Below are 20,991 nucleotides of genomic sequence, written 5' to 3' on the forward strand. Positions count from 1 at the left end.
GTGAAACATCATTGGTTCAAAATAATGCTCCACGTACCTATGATAAATATCAAATATATTGGCTCTGAATTTGCTTTTTCATGCATAATTTCACATTCTGTGGGACGACGTTGTTGCAGGAAACACTAGGACGCTTGTGAATGATGGCAGTAATAAATATTGATCACACCTGGCTCGTTTGGAGCGTTTGTTTCAGAACCTGGTGTGTTTTATCGCTTAGTTCGGTTCGTTTAGGCATATGTGAACATAGCAATTGAGCTCGGATCTGCACCAAAACAATCACAATCACATGCACTTCTCCGTGAATTGCAAAAAGGCGGTCTCTTTGTTGTTGGGAATGAACAGAGGAGATTTTTCTGAGGCATTTGCTTGGGCCAATAGAACCAGAAAATGTGAAGATTACACACAAAAAACAGTAAAAGCACATTGTCAGTTTCTTTTTTTGTTTTTATATAAAAATCACTGAATGTTCCCATATTTGAAGTCAAATTATGGCCTTTCATCATTTTCATCAACAAATGGGGTCTTTAGACTTGTTGTTCTCTGATCAAGAGTTCAGAGAATGTTTAATGGTTTTTAAAGTGTGTCTAATTTGATCCAGGGATCACAGGTGGGTGCCAGTTCTTTGGTCGGCAGGCGGGTTAATCTGCTAAGCATTTCCGGTTAATGATATTGAAGGCCGTTTGAATCCAGCGCTGTTGTTACGAATGTAATTAGGAGCCATGCATGAAGAAACACTGTCTTCAATGTTTAAGAAAGTACATTTACAGTGTCCTTCATACTCAGTGGAAAGTATTGCTATTTAATAACAATCAAAGTGTAATTATGAAAAGCATCCTGAATCCTTGAAGAGAGTTTTAGAAGCTCTTTTTACAAAAATTTCTCTCATTCCTCATATGTGACCCTCATCTACTTATGCAAGGACAACTAAAAAGAACAACTACTAGCTTTCATTGTGCTGAATATTTTGTTCCTTGTATCTCAGAGACCAAAATTTAATGTGAATAAAAAAAAAATTAACATTGTTGTATTTGACAAGGTAGCTGAAATCACAGGCTTAATAATTTGCATGCAGTTACACTCTGTGGGAAGCTTTTTTGGTAATACGAAAGGGGAATGTATCGTTTAAATCCATGTTTCATGTATTCATAAGGATCAAAACTGGGATTAAAGTTGTATATGTACAATTCTTTTCATTTAGCGATAGAAAAGTACAAGTAAATGGATTGGTTTTGTTGTCAACAGGCTGTGATTATGACAGAGTTGGTAGAATATTTATTTGTTAATCATTTCATTTAGTTTTGCTAATAGAAAGAGGTTCTTATACTGAGATGTTTTGGTGGAAAATTAGGAAGGAAAATGTACACAGAGACAAGAATTTGAATTATTAGACTGAATGTCGCATCCTTTGTATACTTGAGTTTAAACTAAGTTAGACAGGGTTTCTGATAGAGTTTTTTAAAGGGGTCATGACATTACATTTTTTTATATTATTTTAATATGTTCCTTGATTTACACTTATAATGTTAATAAAGTTTATTTTTTTGCATAAAACAAAAAACAAATCTATATATGCGGAAAACAATTATTTTCAACCTTCATTCTGACCCTCTGTCTGAAGTGACCCATTTTTAAGGCGCGGCTCCTTGTCAGTAAACAGCCACTGTTATGATTGGCTAACGTTTAAGCTGTTTAAACTGGATGTGTCAAAGCAAACGAACACTCATCTGTATACTGTATCAGTGTAGACAGCATCACTGATTATAATGGCTTCTGTTTGCTTTTGACGCGACGCTCACATCCAGTGTAGGCAAATGTCAGCCGTAAAGCGACTGAACGCCAGTGGGCGAGGCCTATGGTGCGATGATATATAACTATTCGTCGATGTCTTGCTCTGGAGGCAGTCATATGCAAATGTTTTTGCACATGTGACATCACAGATCCCGCAATATCCAAACGAGCCATTTTTGGAGCTTGATTAAATAAATGCCTCGTTTATAATGAGGAGGACATTTTAAGCTCTGAAACTTGCAGGATGTTTTAATGGTACAAAGACGTCTTATATGTCAAAAGATCAAGGCAAATTTGATTTCTCATGTCATGACCACTTTAAAGTCAATGCAATGCTCTATATTTTAATCCTTTACTCAAATGATTTCTCTAGAAAATGTATTATTGGCATTAGGTAAATTTTAAGAGACTGTGTATTAATTCTTGTTATGATTACATCAGTGGATAGTTTCCTATTTTGCTTTAGATAAATGTGTTCTTTGCTCTTTTTCAAATTAATTTATTTTATATTTTGCATTTGGTCATCCTCAGCTCTGTTGAAGGTTATTACACAGCACATATCGTTTTTTAAATTAACATTCATTTGATTAATATGAAAAAATATAAAAAATGAATAAGAATATTACAAAAATGTGTTCGTATCTACCCCAATAGCACCGGCCTGAAGTGAGTATGATTATTTTTAGATGCAATTAACCGCTGCTCATCTTTAATTTGACTGAAGAGCTCAAACAAATGACATCATTTAATTGGTCTGGCACAGCAGGTAAATCAATTATTCTATATCATAACAGCAGAATTAAAGCTTTGTCTGTCCAAATTCAAATTAAGGGTTCCCAGTACATTAAATAATGTTTTAAAATGAGCTAAGTTATGCATTTATATTCAAAAAAAAAAAAATGAATGAGATTATAAGCTAATAAACTATTAAATATGTGTGTGTGGGCAAGTCATCCTGTGTATTGCTTCCATTGTGCAACTGAAAGAAATGCAAGATTACACTGTTAAGCGATTCATTTTTTAATCGCTAATTAATTAAATGATCTGCCGATTAATTAATTTAATTAATCACACATCAATTTTAGCTGAGAAATTACCCCACAAATGATTTAACTTCATTGTTGTGTTAGATGAGAAAAGCATTGAATATAAGAAGTAGCTTTAGAAAGATTTTGATTCAACATAGAATTTATTACACATACATTTTTAAGGCTACAATGTGGTCATAACCTTTTTTTCCAGAAGCCTCATCTGAAGTGGCATTTAGGTATATCTACACAGACTGTTTAATGCAGCTCAGAGGTGGCATGGATATGAATGAAAAATGAAATTATACTTAAATTTAAAACCGCCAGTAGGTGGCAGCATGAGTCTTAATGAGCGAGTCATTCAGTCATTCGTTCAACAGATTCATTCAAACGGCTGATTCGTTCAGGAACGAAGTAAGTTTTTATGTAATGTTTTGCCCTAGATATGTTTTTTTTTTTTTTGGCTTTAAATAAACTTATATTCCCTTTATTGAAACCAATGTTGTTAAGTGTCCTCTTTATGTTGTGACTTTAAGACGGGTCATATCAGTCTTTATGAATGAGTGCCACACTCGATTCATTAACAACTGCTGATTCATTCAGTAATGAAACACTGCTGTGTGCAACAACAGTTCTGCTGTGGCTTTGTTTGGAACTATTTTCATTGGTGAAATAGATTGACAATATTGTCTAAAATGTAAGACAATATTAACTTCTTGTTTATTGAACTGTTGTATTACATTTGCAAGCGTGCAGATATTCGGGGGAAAACATCACTCTTGCTCATGTGATATTGCTAATCTATATCACATGATATAAATATAAGACAAAAACAGACCGATACAGGAGCATTTTTTGCCCCCATATCTTGAATTTTAGTGGCATTTTCACTGCATTCTAATAGGCTCATGCAGTGTAAGATGACTTATAGGTCTGGGTGGGGTGCATTAAAAATGTTACAAATTTTAACTAGGGGTGTAACGGTGCATGTATTCGTTCCGAACCGTCACGATACAGAGATCACAGTTCGGTGCATACAGTCAGACGACGAATAAAGTCAATCACAGGCGATCCACACTCCAATCCAGAAGGGGGCGCGTATGGTAATGCAATGCTGTTTGCTAACCACAACAGGAAAAAGCACAGAAGAAGAAGAAGAACAGACGATCTATGCATAGATATATTTTAGTGCTGTCAATTAACTCGATTAATCACTTTTTTTTTCTGCAATTAATCGCAATTAAAAACACTTTTTATATGTTTTTAATATATTTTATAATATGAAAATTTCACAGTTAATCTCCAAATTAAAACAACATAAAGAAACAACATAAAGACAGTATATTTTAAATACTTGTTTAATGGCATCTCTTTATGAATGAAGGCCAGTATCACTGATACTAACACTGCTACTGATGTCTCTATGAAATTGATTTTTTCCCCAATTTTAAACATGAATTATAGCCATTCAACATTACAGTGTAATTGAAAGCTATATAATTTTTTTTTTTTTTTTTTTTTTTTACATTTATTAGGCTTCAAAAATATAACAACTTTTAACTTAAGTGAACTTAGAACAATCTTCACGTAAACCCATAATAAATGTCATATTTCGGCAACCTGTGCCCTTACCTGTCTAACATATAGGAAAAATACAGAAATTTAATATAGTTACCAAACAACCTGCACTGCATAATTTATAGCTTGAATTAAATATAGATTAATCATTATTAAAGCTACAAAAGTTCTTTAGTCAAGAGCAGTGAGTAATTTTCTCTGTTTTCTCTGTTACCTTTGTTCTTTATCTTCAATGACAGACAGCAATGGTTGCTCTCACTTTAAGAGCTGCCGCTGTTGCACATGATGCAGATCTCGCACGCGTCCCACTTCCTCGCAGCTCTTTACTTTCGTTTAAGACTTTATTTAACTCATTCAAGGCTGCTCTTATGAGGATACTCGACAAAATGGGTATTTTTGGCATCATTGTGCATGTTATTGTTCGTTCATGCGTGCCAGAGAACTCGATTCTGGCGTGCCGTCCACTCCCATGATACTGGTATTTTTTTACACTATATTTTTTAAATATTAATTTTAAAAAAATTAATCGCATGTGTTAACGCGTTAACATTGACAGCACTAATATATTTACGTGTAATCTCTCAACCAGTGTTTCAACCTCGGAAAGAGATCAATAAAACAGCAATAATAATATCTCACATAGCATTACATTTACCTCAGTCAAGTCATTTAATTTTTAACACATTATTTTTTCTATAATTAATCCACCAAATGAACGTGTTAAATTGACATCCCTAATGTGGGAAAGTATCTTGACTTAAAGGATTAGTTCACTTCAGAATTAAAATTTCCTGATAATCTACTCACCACCATGTCATCCAAGATGTTTATGCCTTTCTTTCTTCAGTGGAAAAGAAATTAAGGTTTTTGAGGAAAACATTCCAGGATTTTTCTCCATATAGTGGACTTCACTGGGGTTCAACGGGTTGAAGGTCCAAATGTTAGTTTCAGTGCAGCTTCAAAGAGCTCTACACGATCCCAGACGAGGAATAAGGGCCTTTCCAACGTGATTACGTAATGTGTGGCACATCTCAGAGCAGTGCAAGATGAGCATTTGTGGTTAAAAAGTATGTAATTTATTTTTTTTTTTTAGAAAATGACTGATGGTTTCTCTAGATAAGACCCTTATTTCTCGTCTGGGATCGTGTAGAGCTCTTTGAAGCTGCACTGAAACTGACATTTGGACCTTCAACCCGTTGAACCCCATTGAAGTCCACTATATGGAGAAAAATCCTGGAATGTTTTCCTCAAAAACCTTGTTTTCTTTTTCACTGAAGAAAGAAAGACATGAACATCTTGGATGACATGGGGGTGAGTGAATTATCAGGAAATTTTAATTCTGAAGTAAACTAATCCTTTAAACATTTATGACATTGTGTCACAAATGACCTAATCTCCAAGTATATCTTTTGTGGATCACACCAATCAGTGCAGACTGACACCTGCGCCCCAAGGCCCTTTGTCCCATCTGTTTGAGGGTTCATCTGATAACATTCTTCAAACACCTGTGAAGGCTGTGAAGCCTCTGGACTGTGGGTCCCTTCATCTGTCTATTGGAGACTCTGCTTCTCAAAGCTGTCAAATAAAGGTTGAAACCAGCCCGAGGATGCGACTCCAGCTGAGGAGAGCACACAAGATGGGCTACCCCTCCTCCTTTTGGAGTGAATTAAATTCCTACGGTAGAATAGCGAAGAGTAATGAAGGTGGTAAACATCAGAGGCCATGAATTTGCTGCCATCCCTGGTTTTGAACTACAGCACTTCTGAGTTTAAGATTTGTATTATATTCAGCATAGTTCATTCCCAGAGCTTAATAAACAGCACTGTCAGTTTTCATTTAATAAATACAATGCCTCTCTCTAAAAGCCAGCCTAATTAAAATGTTAAGATACTTGTCATGAAGGCAAGGCCAATTTCTGTTGAGTGCATATCTGTGTCTATTGGCAATTGTGCCTATTTTTCTAAACAGCTGCTTTTCAATTCGTCTTTTCTTTCCAGGTGTGCAGAGGCAAGTTGTGCACTGTGTGGAGAGAACATCTGGAATTGTTGAGGAGCATTACTGTGATCCATCAACTAGGCCTGATGACAAGCAAACTAGCTGTAATAAGGGCTCGTGTCCAGCCATGTGAGTTTTACTGCTGGACAGTCTTGTGCTTTACACACCCATCTGCAGCAGCCCATTTAATGGTTTTTAAAAGCCATCATTAGCGTAGTAAATTCCTGTGATGTCTCTGTGTCATCAGATGGTGGGTTGGAGAGTGGCAGAAATGCTCATCTAGCTGTGGGGACATGGGGCTTAGTAAGAGAACAGTGCTGTGTATTCGGAGCCTAGGGCTGGATGAGCAACGAGCGCTTCAGCCTACCGAATGTCAACACTTGCCTAAGCCTGAGTCAATTGTCCCGTGCAACACACGCGTGTCCTGTCCTGCAGACTGGACTACTGGAAGCTGGTCGGAGGTGAGCATATATCAGCAACAAGGACCATCTCTTGCAGTTAAAATAGTGTCAAGGCTATATGTGATTATGACATTCATAAAGAGTACAGAATGATCTGTGAGGAAAGGTTTACTGAGACTGTCTGCGCAGCCTTAGCCTTTAAACTTGTTTTGTTCAGTTGCAACACTCCCCATAGAAAAAATTAAAAGAAACAATTTTGTTTAAATGGTATTTTCATAGTAGATAGGCACCATCATTTTGAGTTAAATGTGTTCAAAAGTCTGAAAATCTGTGTGTAACTTTAAGGAACGTCACTACCAAACACCTTTTTTCTGCAATTAAGCAAACATTTTTAGTTTTTATGTGTGTTCAACTGTTCAGAACTGTGCTAGCTAACCATGTGCTGATTAGCATCTTTGTGCTAGGCTCAAAAGTACCTAAAATTGTCACTACCGAAACAGTCACGACCGAAACATGTCATCATTATTTTGGTAGTGACAAAAGGGAACACATAATCATTTATTTGGGGGAAATAAACAAATTTTAGTACAGTTATGCAAATCATTAGTATTTTAATATGTTTTAGTGTTTTAGTATGCGAGTTAAAATTGTGTAATGTGATGTGGTCGATTACTGTCACTACCGAAAATGTGCAGTCACGACCGAAACATGGGATGTTTTGTCAAAAATAAAGTATATTGAATTAGCAACTAAGATGTTACTATAGTGTTTGGTTCAATGTATATTCAAACTAATGAATCCTTCACTTTGAAATCAGTATGATAAACTTTATGCCTTTTGCAAAGAAAGATTGGATTCAAAATACAATTCTCATAAATTACACTTGAAATATTGTTAAAATTGTTATTGATTTACCTGTGAAAACATTTTTAAAAAATAGCAAAAAATACATTTACAAGGTAGATGTAAACAAAGTCTTAATAGGTCAATGTGACCCTTCTTATTAAATGATTTATTATTGTGTTTCGGTAGTGACAAATTTGGGGAGAGGGAAAATATTCCAAAACTTTCTGAAAATACAATATGGGAATTAACTGCACAATTACTAGAAATGTGTATGTGAATGTGTAATATTCATATAAAAATATAAAATTCAGATTTAGTTTCATGGGATACAACTGCACAACTCTTTGCCAACTTATTGTTATACAGAGAACGGTCTCAATTGCTGTCTCATTTTATTTTAAAATCGATGTGAGACAATTTTCTGACCTTGACAGCTCTTACTGACTGTTCCTTCCACAGTGCTCAGTGAGCTGTGCAGCTGGTGTCCGCATTCGTGACGTGACCTGCAGCTGGAATACTGGTGCAGACTGTGATCCGAAAGCCAAGCCTAATGCAACCATGCCATGCTATGCTAAGGACTGCCCCATGAACTCGGACACCTTTGGCAACGACTGGTCAGGAAGTGGAGCATCCAGCAAAGAAGTTTTCAATGAGATAAAAGCTATACCTTATGACAGTCCTACTATAAATCAGCCCAGGGGCAATGTTGACCTCAATGACATTATAGAAGATGATTTCTCACATTACAGTCATGTTGAAAAGTCCTCTGAAAATTCTATTGTGAAAAATCTTCAAGTTGATGATTTTTACTATGACTATAATTTTATAAAATTCCATGAGGATCTGTCATATGACCTTGATAAAGGTGAAAATATGTTTGATAACTCAGGAATAAAACATGGAGACGTTTATCTGGCAGGGACAGATGTCCCCATAACTACCTCATCGCCATCCACCACTGCAAACCAATACAGCACCACCACTATGCGCTCTGACAGCATTGCAGGCAAGGGTACTGAAGGTCATGGGGCTCAAAAGAAAGACATATTGAATGAAAATAATGATGAGCTTTTTGCTGAGGACTATTTTCTGCCTGTCATTACAACAATTGAACCATCCTCTGTTGCTACCAGGTTATTTAACAAATGGAAGGCATCAGACATTGATATTGGCTTAAGTCAGGACATAAGCATTACAAGGAAGCCTCCATCAACTGCAGATGTATCCCCTCAGGACAAGCACACATTATCATATGAAACTGTGCCAAACATCATCTTAACTCCTGAAACACATGAGCATTTGAACGGAAATTCAAATAACCATGACTTTACTAAAGATGAGAATGAAGGGGTGTTTGGTGAAGATGTTCCTGGGGGTGAAAGTGACTGGAAAAGCTTTCAACCACAACATGGCACTCAAAATTATGAACCTCCTTTAGATTATGTGTTTCAGTTTGAGAACAGACATGTTTATAATCCCACTACTCCATTACAATGGCGTACGGCCTCACCGACAGTCTCGCTGAGTGCAACATCTCACCCATTGGAGCTTCTAAGCAGTGCTTCCAGCGATGACTTGGCAAAATATGAAATTCTCACTGAGCCACCAACTAAAACGAAGGCTAGTGAACCATGGCCCGATGTAAGAGAGTTTACTACGACCTCAGATATCCTTTCTCAAGAGTCTGTTCCATCTCTAACTTCCTCTATCCCAGCCAAAAATTACAGTAGCGTGACCTCAGCAGCTGGAACAACAGCTCTACCTCCTACAGAAACGGAAAGTGACTTTGAGCCCCCGCTCTTCACTCCAAATGAGATTCCGGACACTACAATTGCAGCAGAAACTCACAGTTGGTATTCAGGAGCCATTGTGACAACTAAGACAAGCGGGCCTAAAATAGAGCCTTGGGGAACTCCGGTCCCCTTACCTCATTGGACAGAGATTGATAACAATGAGATTATTATTGCCCGAATGCTGAGACCTACTGAGCTGAACCCCACTCTCTCTACTCCTACTGAGCAGCCATCTCAGGGCACTAGCATTGAGCATTCAGTGCATTCATCTAGCCCTCTGATGCCCACTGGGCTGGTCATGTCTTCCCTTTCCCCATCGGCCTTCCCTGCACACTGGAAAAAAGGCAACTGGAGTGCTGTGAGTAGTTAATTATGCATTCCTCACATTCTCTAGATATGAAACCAGCATGGGCTGAGAAACAGCAGTCGGCCACTGTGATAAAAGTCCTTGAATTATGCTCACACCACAGCTTTAGATTTCAACACAAACATAACTTTGTCTTTCAGGTAATGAAATATTTAATGTTATTTTAGCACCAAAAATAGATGTAAATGATCATATGGCACAGCTATCCATCCTTAAATCAGACAGTAGCCATGTTTCCATCCACCCATTTTTATGTGAATTTTGGAATAAAAATGCTGGATGGAAATGCCTAGATGTGCATAAATTCTAAAAATGTGTATTAAAAAAAAACGTATGTGTTCAACTGAGTTGGATAATTTTTTATCCAATAAGAAGACATGCGCATAAACTATGTGGAAACTTGTTTACAGAATAAATTCCTCCATGCGCATCAAAAAAGTAATATGACTTTGCGCAATGGGATGGCATAACTGGACTAACCGGTGGACCGATCTCGTTGCCCAGCATCTGAAATGTTGTTTTGATCATTCTGAAATACCTGAGCCAAAGTCTGTTATCAAAATGGTTCGGTATCATTACCTCCCAGAAGGGTCTTACATGACTGCATTCCCAAACAACAGGCATCTGCCTCTGAAAGCAAGATAACATGACTGCGTTTATTGCTTTTGTCTGTGTGCTATGAGGCACAAGTAATTTATTATACACGAAAAAAGTCCCACAGTGGCTTTTCCTACTGCAGCAACCAGTTCATCAGGAAGTGACGATTTTGTTCTCTTCGACTCACTGGATGCTTTATTTGCAAATGTTTTATGTGATATTCCAATTTTGCGCACAAGTTAAATTCATAACTTTGGATGGAAACATAGCTAGTGTATGAGTGTATGAGTACACCAGGTTTCATAACCTGAAAATCAAAGGGATGATATATTTAGAAGAATGTTGTTGAAGCCCATAACCTCTAACTTTTAAAGTAACCCTAAAATTTGGTTAGTTAATAAAAATGGTGATCCAGGAATGGGTCCTACTTGGATAAATTACTTTAAGCAGGGTATTTGTTCAGTGTGAACAGATACTTTAATACTACAAATTATTGTGTATTGTAGTGCTCCACAAGTTGTGGGCTTGGTGCCATTTGGAGGTCAGTGTCCTGCAGCACTGGTGAAGAATCAGACTGTGACTTAGCTACTAGGCCAGTGCCAGCGCGCCGCTGCTACCTTCGACCCTGCTCCGCATGGAAAATTGGAGAGTGGAGTAAAGTAAGTCCACATGCATGCAGCCAAACATATTAAATTCAATGAATGATAAAACAGTGGAAGTTGCTACTCCTGGTCTCTATTTTGGCAGTGCTCGAAGAACTGTGGTGTAGGAGTGAAGGTCCGAGAGATTCAGTGCTATGACACACGAGATCAGCGGTTGCTGCGGCCATTTCATTGCCAGGCCACTTCCCCCAGACCTCCTGTCCGAATTTCCTGTAACATCCACAACTGTTTAGATTGGTACACCTCCTCTTGGGGGCAGGTAAAGAGGCTTCTGAGGCGTTCTGTAGCTGGTTTTCCCTCTTTAGTTATTTGCATCTCTTTCCTGATCTTCACTCTACTCTCTTCATCTCTGTGTGTCTGATTTTAACACCATCTATGCCCACAGTGTTCAGAGCTGTGTGGAGGTGGGGAGCAACAGAGGCTGGTCACTTGCCCTGAATCTGGGAAATGTGATGATGATCTGCAGCCCAGCAACATCCAGACTTGCAACGTCCATCCATGCAACCAGTGGATTACTGGATCCTGGGGTCGGGTGAGTGTCATAAAGCTCTTGAGGACGCAGTTTCCATCGTGTCTCTGCACCAGATAACAATTGGTGTGTCTAAGGTTATTTTGCTTAAGCTTATTTTGTCCATTAGATCCCCTTGAAGATATCAGGACATAAGAGACGGATTAAAACACCAAGTGTCTCCCTCGTCTACTTGTGATCCGATCGACCAAAACCCATCTTAATACCAGGTGTAAACAGGGCCTAAATATGTGAACCAAATAGTCCACACAATCAGGATTAGAGGGACATCATTTACTGGGTTCTGTTCAGAATCTCAGATTTTTTGGGGAAACTGTTGGGGAAACCAGGAACATCTGTTTGGTTACATAAGCGCAGAAAAGTGAGTGAACTCTACATCATAAAACTAGAAGGCAGCAAATAAGAAGAAAGTGTGCACAAACCTCGATACTTCTCATGATTGATTTGAATGTGTGAACCAGATTTGAGAACAAGAGAAGACTCCCGCACCAAATACTACTCCACAACCCATGACCACTTGTAAATCCCCCACCCCCTAGAACTTTAGGCAGCATATTTATCATGTATTAGAAGGAATCAAATCACCCAACAAAATATTAGCAAGCAAACATTTGTTTGAAAACTTCTGATTACTGTACTTTGTTCTGTTGTGGCAGTTTCTGAAAATGGCAACATCCCAAATAGTGGAAGAAAATTACAGAAGATTGATTCATTTGTAATTATCTCTTATTCAATGTTTCTTTCCAGATATTCAAAGATCGAGAGATGTAATGGATTATTCATAGTGTGTGCATAATGTCACAGCTGAATGTAGGAAGTTACATAATTGGACAATCAGTGAAGTCAAATGCACACTTTGCCCACATGGACTCAAGTGTGGGTATCTGCAAGTTGGAGTAATGGGCATAACTCCGACCTGCAGTTATCCCTGTCTCCATAAACTCACAATGCTCATTCTGCACATGAAGTTGCTAATGTGGAACAGGGTATGTACAGAAATGACGTTGCGTAATGACCTCGCACTATAATTAGGTTTCCTAATTGGACAACCAAAATGTTGAGAAATGCATGACATTGAATTTCACATTCTAAAACATCAACAGTGTTGATTTAGCAAAATAAGGCTGGTTTGCTAATAGGACTTAAAGTGTTCATATGATAAAATATAAAAGTCCTCCAAACCTTATGCACCGCCTTTTTGATTCTAAGGCCATGTGTCCACCAGAGATGAATTCACTCAATCTGAATGGCATTTTAACAGGTTGAAAGGGGTGGTGTAGACCTGAAAGAAAAAAAAATTAAAAAAGCATGTAAACTCTTGAATCTGACTATGTTCTCGACTGTTGGTTCTGAATGTGGCGAGTGGGCAATGCAATGAAGTTCTGTTTGGAATACATGTAATGTATATGTAAATGAATTTGTGAATCAGACTGCAACATTTAGGGTTCATGTAAACAGAACTTTCAGAATCTAAAATTGGATTGGATTTCTTACGATTGATGAAAAATAGTGTAAACCTACTGAAAGTGGAAAAAAAACTGAATGAAAATTGTAGGATATGACCCCTTTAAAGGGGACTTATTATGCCCCTTTTCACAAGATGTAATATAAGTCTCTGGTGTCCCCAGAATGTGTCTAAGTTTCATCTCAAAATACCCCACAAATCATTTATTATAGCTTGTCAAATTGGCCCCTATTTGGGTGTGAGCAAAAACACACCATTTTTGTGTGTGTCCCTTTAAATGCAAATGAGCTGCTGCTCCCGGCCCCCTTTCCAGAAGAGGGCAGAGCTTTAACAGCTCGTGCTTCGGTCGCTCAACAACAACAAAGCTGGAGAATCTCACACAGCCAAAATGAGGATTGTCAGTAACGATGTTCAGCCTTACATTGTTCAAACCGGAGTCGACACTGATGGAGAGACTCAGGAAGAAGTTACAACTTTTGTTACTAACCCGGGAAGAAGCTCGTTGTAGTCCCTACCAGCCATTCGTTGTAGTCCTTAAAAAGCGATTTCTGTAAAAGAAAATATCTCCCTTTGCATTGAACTTTGAGCGTCGTAACTTTGCAGATATTGTTTATACTCAAACAGCAACATTACACACTAACTAAAGTTAAAAAAGTGAAATCATAATCCCCCTTTAAAGACAGTCATAGGTTGTCAAAACATTCTGTTAGGTTGTTGATCAGAGCCTTCTGATGGAAGATTATTAAAGGGCATTTGACCCAGAATGGATGGATTGTAGAAATCGTCCTGAGTGTTAAACAGGCTTGTCTACTGTGTGTTGGCAGTGTTCGGTGTCCTGCGGAGGAGGCGTTCAGCGGCGACTGGTCAAATGTGTCAACACTAAGACCGAGCTTGAGGATGAAAATGAGCATGTGGATTGTGATCATGAACCTCGACCAAAGAACACAAAGAAGTGTAACATTCATGACTGTGACAGCGCCCCCTCTGGTGAGTAGAGCTTGTGAGGCAATGTATACATGCATATTGACAGAATTAAATTGAGGTTGCCTTTTAAATTGACTTTCAACCAAGTTAGAATTAAAATGAGTGAAATTCAATGTGCAATTTCATTTCATTTTTAAAGTGCCCCTATTAAACTTTTTCTGATATTACCTCTCATTCTGGGTGTAATACAGCTGTTTAACAATGTAAAAGGTCTGCAAAGTTTCAAAGATCAAAGCACATGATAATTGGAGTTATTGTTTCCCAAAAGAAAGAAGAGATTCTGAACTGCTTGTAAGTTTGTAACAAATTTGAATAATGCCTGCTGATGGAATTCATTGGCTGCCTGTGAACAACATCTACTTTGCCCCGCCCTCAAACACTGTAGTTGTAGCTGAGACTGGAAGAGTTTGGTTTGTGTTGTCAACATGATGTTGAGAAGATGATGTTTTTTGCACTGCAAAAGCAAATCCAACTTCCAAAGGATGAGGACTCGTGCTGGAATTAATATGGTCAAAGTGACAGCATCATTACTGTTCGTATCACTGTGTATCAAGTGCTGAAGAAGATCCGGAGCTAAAATTCAGATGTGATAATGGCCGTTTCCAACGTGTTGTTACTGGTTGACCAAGCACAACAAACTGGGCCATCTGACCAATCAGAGCAGAGTAGGCTCTCGGAAAGGAGGGGTTTAGAGAGGAAGTTATCTGATAACGTTGTGATGGATGTGTGACTTTTTATACTAGTCATAGACATTTTATAGACGTTTATTAAAAATGCCACAGAGCCACAGTATTTCCAGTCTTTGGGGAAATAAGCTTATGAACAGCTTATACTTTCCTTTTGTCTATTGCTGTTGCATATTAAATTGGGATAGGTGAATTTTAGTATTGAAAAAAATACACTTCACCTTTAAGATGCCATAGCCAAAAGGGCTTTTTTTTCTCTATAGCTTGGACAAATCTGGTGTGTGTTATTGTGAACTGCAGTTACCTGGTAGCATGAATACTAATGACATTTGTAGGTTTAAAGAAATTGCCTTGCATTTATCAGCAATCATAGAGAGAGAGAGAGAGAGAGAGAGAGAGAGAAATCCACTTTTTGCTATTCAAAGTTCTATAAAGTGCTGCACCTATAGATTGGTTTGACTTGATTATTGCCAGTTGCTGAGGAATTGGACAGAATATCTGTGCCATTTACCCCTGAATCCTCCTTCGATGCTGCTCTTTTGTCATGGGCCATTGGGAATAGAAGAAAGCTGTGTGCAACACACCAGAAAATGATTATTCTGATATATAAAGAGAACGACACACAGGCCTTTCACATGAACAGGAGTTTCAGACAAATAAGACAAAAGCTAAAAGATTGGCGCTTATAGCTTAAAGAATCTTAGCTAAAAGATCTGTTTTTTTAGTCTATGATCTTAGTTTAGAGTCAAGATGAAATGGCATTCACAACCCATTTTACTTCTGTAATGTGTAGGGTTGGGAATCAAAAATCGATTACAATCTTATCGATTCCTGTGTGGGAGTTTTAATGTGATTTTTACCTTATTGGAATATTCAAACAATACCCAGCCCTGGTAATGTGACATGGTTTCTGTTGAAACAATGTTTTAAACCTACAAGCGTTGTTGAGTTTTTAGCCGAATTTACATTATTCAAAATATTGTCATTAATTTGAGGTTCACAGATAGCAGTTATCACCAAATTGGAAAATTACAAGCAAGAAAATGCTCCCTGCCTTAATCTTTACTCCTTCATATCCCTGTGAAGAATTCCAGTCACTTCTTTCTTCTTTAAGTAATTCAGCTCACCTGTCTCACGGCCTTTAATTACCGTCATCAGTACTTTGAAATGTACCGCCAGGCCTGTTATGTGCTAGTGCTGAGAAAATTGCTTTGGCTCAGTGTGCTAATTAAAATGTGATTCGTGATGAGCGGTTTGGGGGTGCATGTGTTTAATTCCTTACCTTTTGAAAGAAATTATCCAGGAAATCCACCCACATTTGATTAGTTTTGGGAAAGGAAATGTTTGTTCATATTTTTTCACCCCAGTGCAGGTCACTAGGAGACTTCATGATTATTTCAAAAATAATTATGCCACCATGCCGTGTGCAAACGTTTTCTAGATGAAACACCTCAGGTTTCACCTCCTCGGTAATCATTAAGACTTGATGTATTATTTATTTTAATCCATACAGACTTTTCAGGGCTCAAGATGATGTTCTGTGTCAGACCTTGAATCTTAACTTTCATAGTGTGGAGAATTTCATAATTTCTTTGCATTAAGCTTTTGTAACTTTTTTTTTTTTTTTTTTTTTTTAGTCTTCTTCAAGTACAAACTGTATTTCTTTGAGCAAGACTAGGGCCTTGTTTTCAACTGGTATTAAAATGCTTTTTAAATGTGTCTCCTGTGACCACTTTTGCTCTGATTTCCTCAAGAGACCTCCCTCTTATTTCGTCACACTCTACATCACTACCTCGGAAATGCCATAAGTGACGCACAAATTTTATTAACTGAACAAACCCGTGTTGCGCAGATTACGAGTAATGAGGAAAGGAAGCGAATGAAAAGGCTAAAGAAAGCAGCTGTATAATCTGTGTGTTTTGGAGCGCTTTTTTTTACAAAACGTCCCACAATGATTTTGTATTAGGTCAGTAGGCGGAGAGTAGATGGTCTTTTGTGGCTGTTTGAACGCATTAACCCACATGAGCTCTAGATTAAGACAGCAATGCGGCTGAATGTGTTTCCCACTACTTTTAGAAGTGATTGAAAGTTCAAAGATTGAAAAGCTCAAAACTTTTTTGACTCTGTTTACACACTTGTGATCGGATATATATGAAAACACGTCTTATACCAGGTGTAAACAAGGCTTAAGTGCTTGTTGGTTGGTTGGTTGATTGAATGGTTGTTGGATGGGTGGTAAGTTGGTTGGATGCATGGTTGGTTGGTTGGTTGGTTGGATGGGTGGTTGGTTGGTTGGTTGGTTGGATGGATGGATGGATGGATGGATGGATGGTTAGTTGGTTGGACGGATGGTTGGTTGGTTGGTTGGTTGGTTGGATGTTGGTGGTTGATTGGTGGGTTGGTTGGTTGGTTGGTGGGTTGGTGGTTGCATGGTTGGATGTTGGTTGGTTGGTTGGTTGGTTGGTTGGTTGGATGGTTGGTTGGTTGGTTGGATGTTGGTTGGTTGGATGTTGGTTGGTTGGTTGGCTGGTTGGTTGGTTGGTGGGTTGGTTGGTTGGTTGCATGGTTGGTTGGTTGGTTGGATGTTGGTTGGTTGGTTGGTTGGTGGTTGGATGGTTGGTTGGTTGGTTGGTTGGTTGGTTGGATGGTTATTTGGTTGGATGGATGGTTGGTTGGTTGGTTGGTTGGTTGGTTGGTTGCATGGTTGGTTGGATGTTTGTTGGTTGGATAGGTGGTTGGTTGGTTGTTGGTTGGTTGGATGGTTGTTGGTTGGTCGGTTGGTTGGTTGTTTGGATGGTTGGTTGGTTGTTGGTTGGTTGGCTGGATGGTTGTTGGTTGGTTGGATGGTTGTTGGTTGGATGGTTGGTGGTTGGATGGTTGTTCGTTGGTTGGTTGGTTGGTTGGTTGGTTGGTTGGTTGGATGGATGGATGGTTGGTTGGACGGATGGTTGGTTGGTTGGTTGGATGGATGGATGGATGGTTAGTTGGTTGGACGGATGGTTAGTTGGTTGGTTGGTTGGTTGGTTGGATGTTGGTTGGTTGGTTGGTGGTTGATTGGTGGGTTGGTTGGTTGGTTGGTTGGTGGGTTGGTGGTTGCATGGTTGGTTGGTTGGATGTTGGTTGGTTGGTTGGATGGGTGGGTGGTTGGTTGGTTGGATGGTTGCATGGTTGGTTGGTTGGATGTTGGTTGGTTGGTTGGCTGGTTGGTTGGTTGGTGGGTTGGTTGGTTGGTTGCATGGTTGGTTGGTTGGTTGGATGTTGGTTGGTTGGTTGGTTGGATGGTTATTTGGTTGGATGGATGGTTGGTTGGTTGGTTGGTTGGTTGCATGGTTGGTTGGATGTTTGTTGGTTGGATAGGTGGTTGGTTGGTTGTTGGTTGGTTGGATGGTTGTTGGTTGGTCGGTTGGTTGGTTGTTTGGATGGTTGGTTGGTTGTTGGTTGGTTGGCTGGATGGTTGTTGGTTGGTTGGATGGTTGTTGGTTGGATGGTTGGTGGTTGGATGGTTGGTGGTTGGATGGTTGTTCGTTGGTTGGTTGGATGGTTGTTGGTTGGTTGGTTGGATGGTTGGATGGTTGTTCGTTGGTTGGTTGGATGTTTGTTGGTTGGTTGGGTGGTTGGATTTTTGTTGTTGGTTGGTTAGTTGGATGGTTGGTTGGTTGGATCTGGCAGGTTTGATCAGGATGTTCTTATCCAATATGTGTCTAGAGGAAGTCCTCGCTGGTGTAGCTATATTTAACTTTTGATGAGGTCCACACTGATTCCTTTGCTCCGTCCAGTCATCATAAGTCATATGCGTTGTTTGGTTATTTTCGCTGCTCTAGCTAGAACATGATGGCTGCACAAATGGATTTTTAAACAGCAGTTGAAATTTTTATTTTCATATTTCTTACTGTGCTATTGTAATTTCAGGAAAGAAAAAAATAATACAGACATAATTGAAATGCGGGACACTGCACACAAAAAGTGGCAAAAACTGGCTTAAATTTGCTATGTGATACTGCCTTATTTTCCCTTTGTCCTTATTTTTTAATGATTTGTTTGGTTGATACTTCAGACTTCTGGCCCTGTAATACTTGACCTCAACAGTCTTCTGAATGGGATCTCCTTTCTTTGTTTCAGTTTGTTTGTTGGTGTTGGATTGTGAATTAATCAGCTTCTTGACCAGCTACCAAAAACCTGGTCCTTTTGGCTCAAATTGTCATAGTGTCAGCTGGAGCGTCTCACAGACTTTTCTGATTTTGTGATACTGAAGCTTTTGCTTCACTAATTTTCCATCCTGGGTGCCTTTTGGTAAAGAGTACTCTCTGAGTGTGGACTTCCCCACTCTACATTTGTAAATGATGGTGTCCCAAAGGGCTATTAATAGTACTGTTTTTTCCTTTGTCTTAGATAATAACCGCTTTTGGCAAGGCATGCTGCAGTTGAGATCCCCTCACTGACAGTGTTTTGGACGTTGAGAGAGGTCTTGCATAAGTGTTTGGATTGAATTCTTTTAGCGCTGTCCAAATAGATCACAACTGAAGCCAGCTGTTTAATGACGGCTGTTATAAAACAAGTTAACCCTGCGGCACAGTACATCTTTAAACCATTGTGTTAACATACCGTATACAATGCAGTCTGCTAAGTGAATGAATGTAAATGTATTGCTCAGAAGTCTCAGAGGCTTAATTGAGTTTTCAGATGTTTCCCCAGATTTTTCTCCCACAACCCCAGCTAACAGAATTGTTCTAAGAATGTTTCGCTAATGTTCCCATTAAGTTATAAAAATGGTATTTTTGAATATTCTTTGAAAGGTCAAAACATCCAGTTTTTTAAATGTTTTAAAACGTTTTTTCTTGATTGTGCGAATGTTAAGGGAACATTCCATTTTACAGTTTTGCAAGCATTATGGAAACGTTTCAGAATGTTCAGAGAACATTCAAAAGTAACAAGTATAACAATTAAAAAAACATTAGATGAACGTACGACTAAACATTTTAGGAAAAAATGTTCCATGAACCATGTATAAATAATTTTTTTGTGCTAATATTTTGAGACCATTATTAAAGACCAGATAACTTTGGAAATTATTGGAGGAATGTTTGTTCATAACTTTGAGAGAACCTTGCCAGAACGTTCTGAGACCATTCTCAGTTAGCTGGGACTCTTTAGGAAAAATAATATTAGAAATGATACAATTGTTGAAAAATGAATAAAAATGCTTTCAAAAACCTAGATATGGTGCAAAAATGTCTCTAAGTTCTTGTTTTTAATATTAATAAGCAATATCATGCGTTTTTCCCAATGTCAGCATGTTTGCAAGGCCCCATTTACACTGCATGGTTCAAGTGACTCAATTCCGATTTTTTCCTCCCATGTGGCACAGATCGGATATGAGCCACGACCGTGTAAGCAGGAAAAAAAGCGCATGGATTCCGATTTTTACAGATCGGTTTCAGGCCTCATTCATATGTGGAAATAAATCAGATATGAATCGGATATGTGCGTTTGCGCCTGCAGTGTAAGCGGACAGATCTGTAAATGCGACTCCTGCGTCATTGAAAAGTGAGGTTTTTTTAACATTTCGCGGTATAGACATACCTATAACAAACGGAACATCTCTAGTTGACTGGCAGAGTATTAATTTCATTTGTTTGTGTTAAATAAAAGGCGATCTTATGTTGAAAGGTGTTGCTCTTGAAATCACAGAGTGCTCGTTGCCGCTGTTGTCAGTGACGACACGGCTCGTGCAGAGACGCGCTTCAGTCCCGTTGTGGAAACTCTACCTATTTGTTCCATTGAAACCACAAAATAAAAAGCACACAAACTTGTACCTGCCCTTGATATACAATCACTGATGAACGCATTTGTTTTTAATGACTAAAAAAAACCTAGTATAGGACGGCAGATTCGAACCCAGAAGCTGTGACGTTTAACAAATATCTAACTTACCCGAGTATTATTTATCTCGCACACTTCCAGCAGAGCTGCGTACGTATACTGTCTTGAACAATTTGTATTATTTTGATGTAGGGATGTAACTATTGCATTAAAAGGGTTTCTATATGAATTCATGTCAATAAATTAAACTCAATGTGCCATCGAAATTGATTTGTGCTGTCATATATGCTATTTTTGGTTCGTTTCGCCAAGTGCAGTGTAAAAAGGAGACATCGGATACAGGACACTTTTTTAAAAAATGTAAGCACGTTGTCTAAAAAAATCGGATATGGTCAAAAGATCGGATCTGTGCATTAAGACTTGCAGTGTAAATGCGGCCCAAGTGTAAT

The 20,991-nt window shown here is 38.5% G+C and overlaps 1 protein-coding gene across 2 annotated transcripts in view; it reads left to right on the forward strand.

Annotated features, from left to right (window-relative positions):
* The window catches only part of LOC127516138 (A disintegrin and metalloproteinase with thrombospondin motifs 7), an 83,218-nt gene that overhangs the window by 50,660 nt on the left and 11,567 nt on the right, over positions 1-20,991 (forward strand). For both annotated transcript variants that reach the window (XM_051900483.1, XM_051900484.1), the window contains 7 exons: positions 6,395-6,521; positions 6,640-6,853; positions 8,099-9,790; positions 10,903-11,055; positions 11,144-11,317; positions 11,444-11,590; positions 13,877-14,039. In XM_051900483.1, coding sequence (XP_051756443.1) covers positions 6,395-6,521; positions 6,640-6,853; positions 8,099-9,790; positions 10,903-11,055; positions 11,144-11,317; positions 11,444-11,590; positions 13,877-14,039 — 2,670 coding nt within the window. The remainder of the gene's footprint in view (positions 1-6,394; positions 6,522-6,639; positions 6,854-8,098; positions 9,791-10,902; positions 11,056-11,143; positions 11,318-11,443; positions 11,591-13,876; positions 14,040-20,991) is intronic.

This window comes from Ctenopharyngodon idella, chromosome 7 (assembly GCF_019924925.1).
Source record: "Ctenopharyngodon idella isolate HZGC_01 chromosome 7, HZGC01, whole genome shotgun sequence".
Taxonomy (NCBI): Eukaryota; Metazoa; Chordata; class Actinopteri; order Cypriniformes; family Xenocyprididae; genus Ctenopharyngodon; species Ctenopharyngodon idella.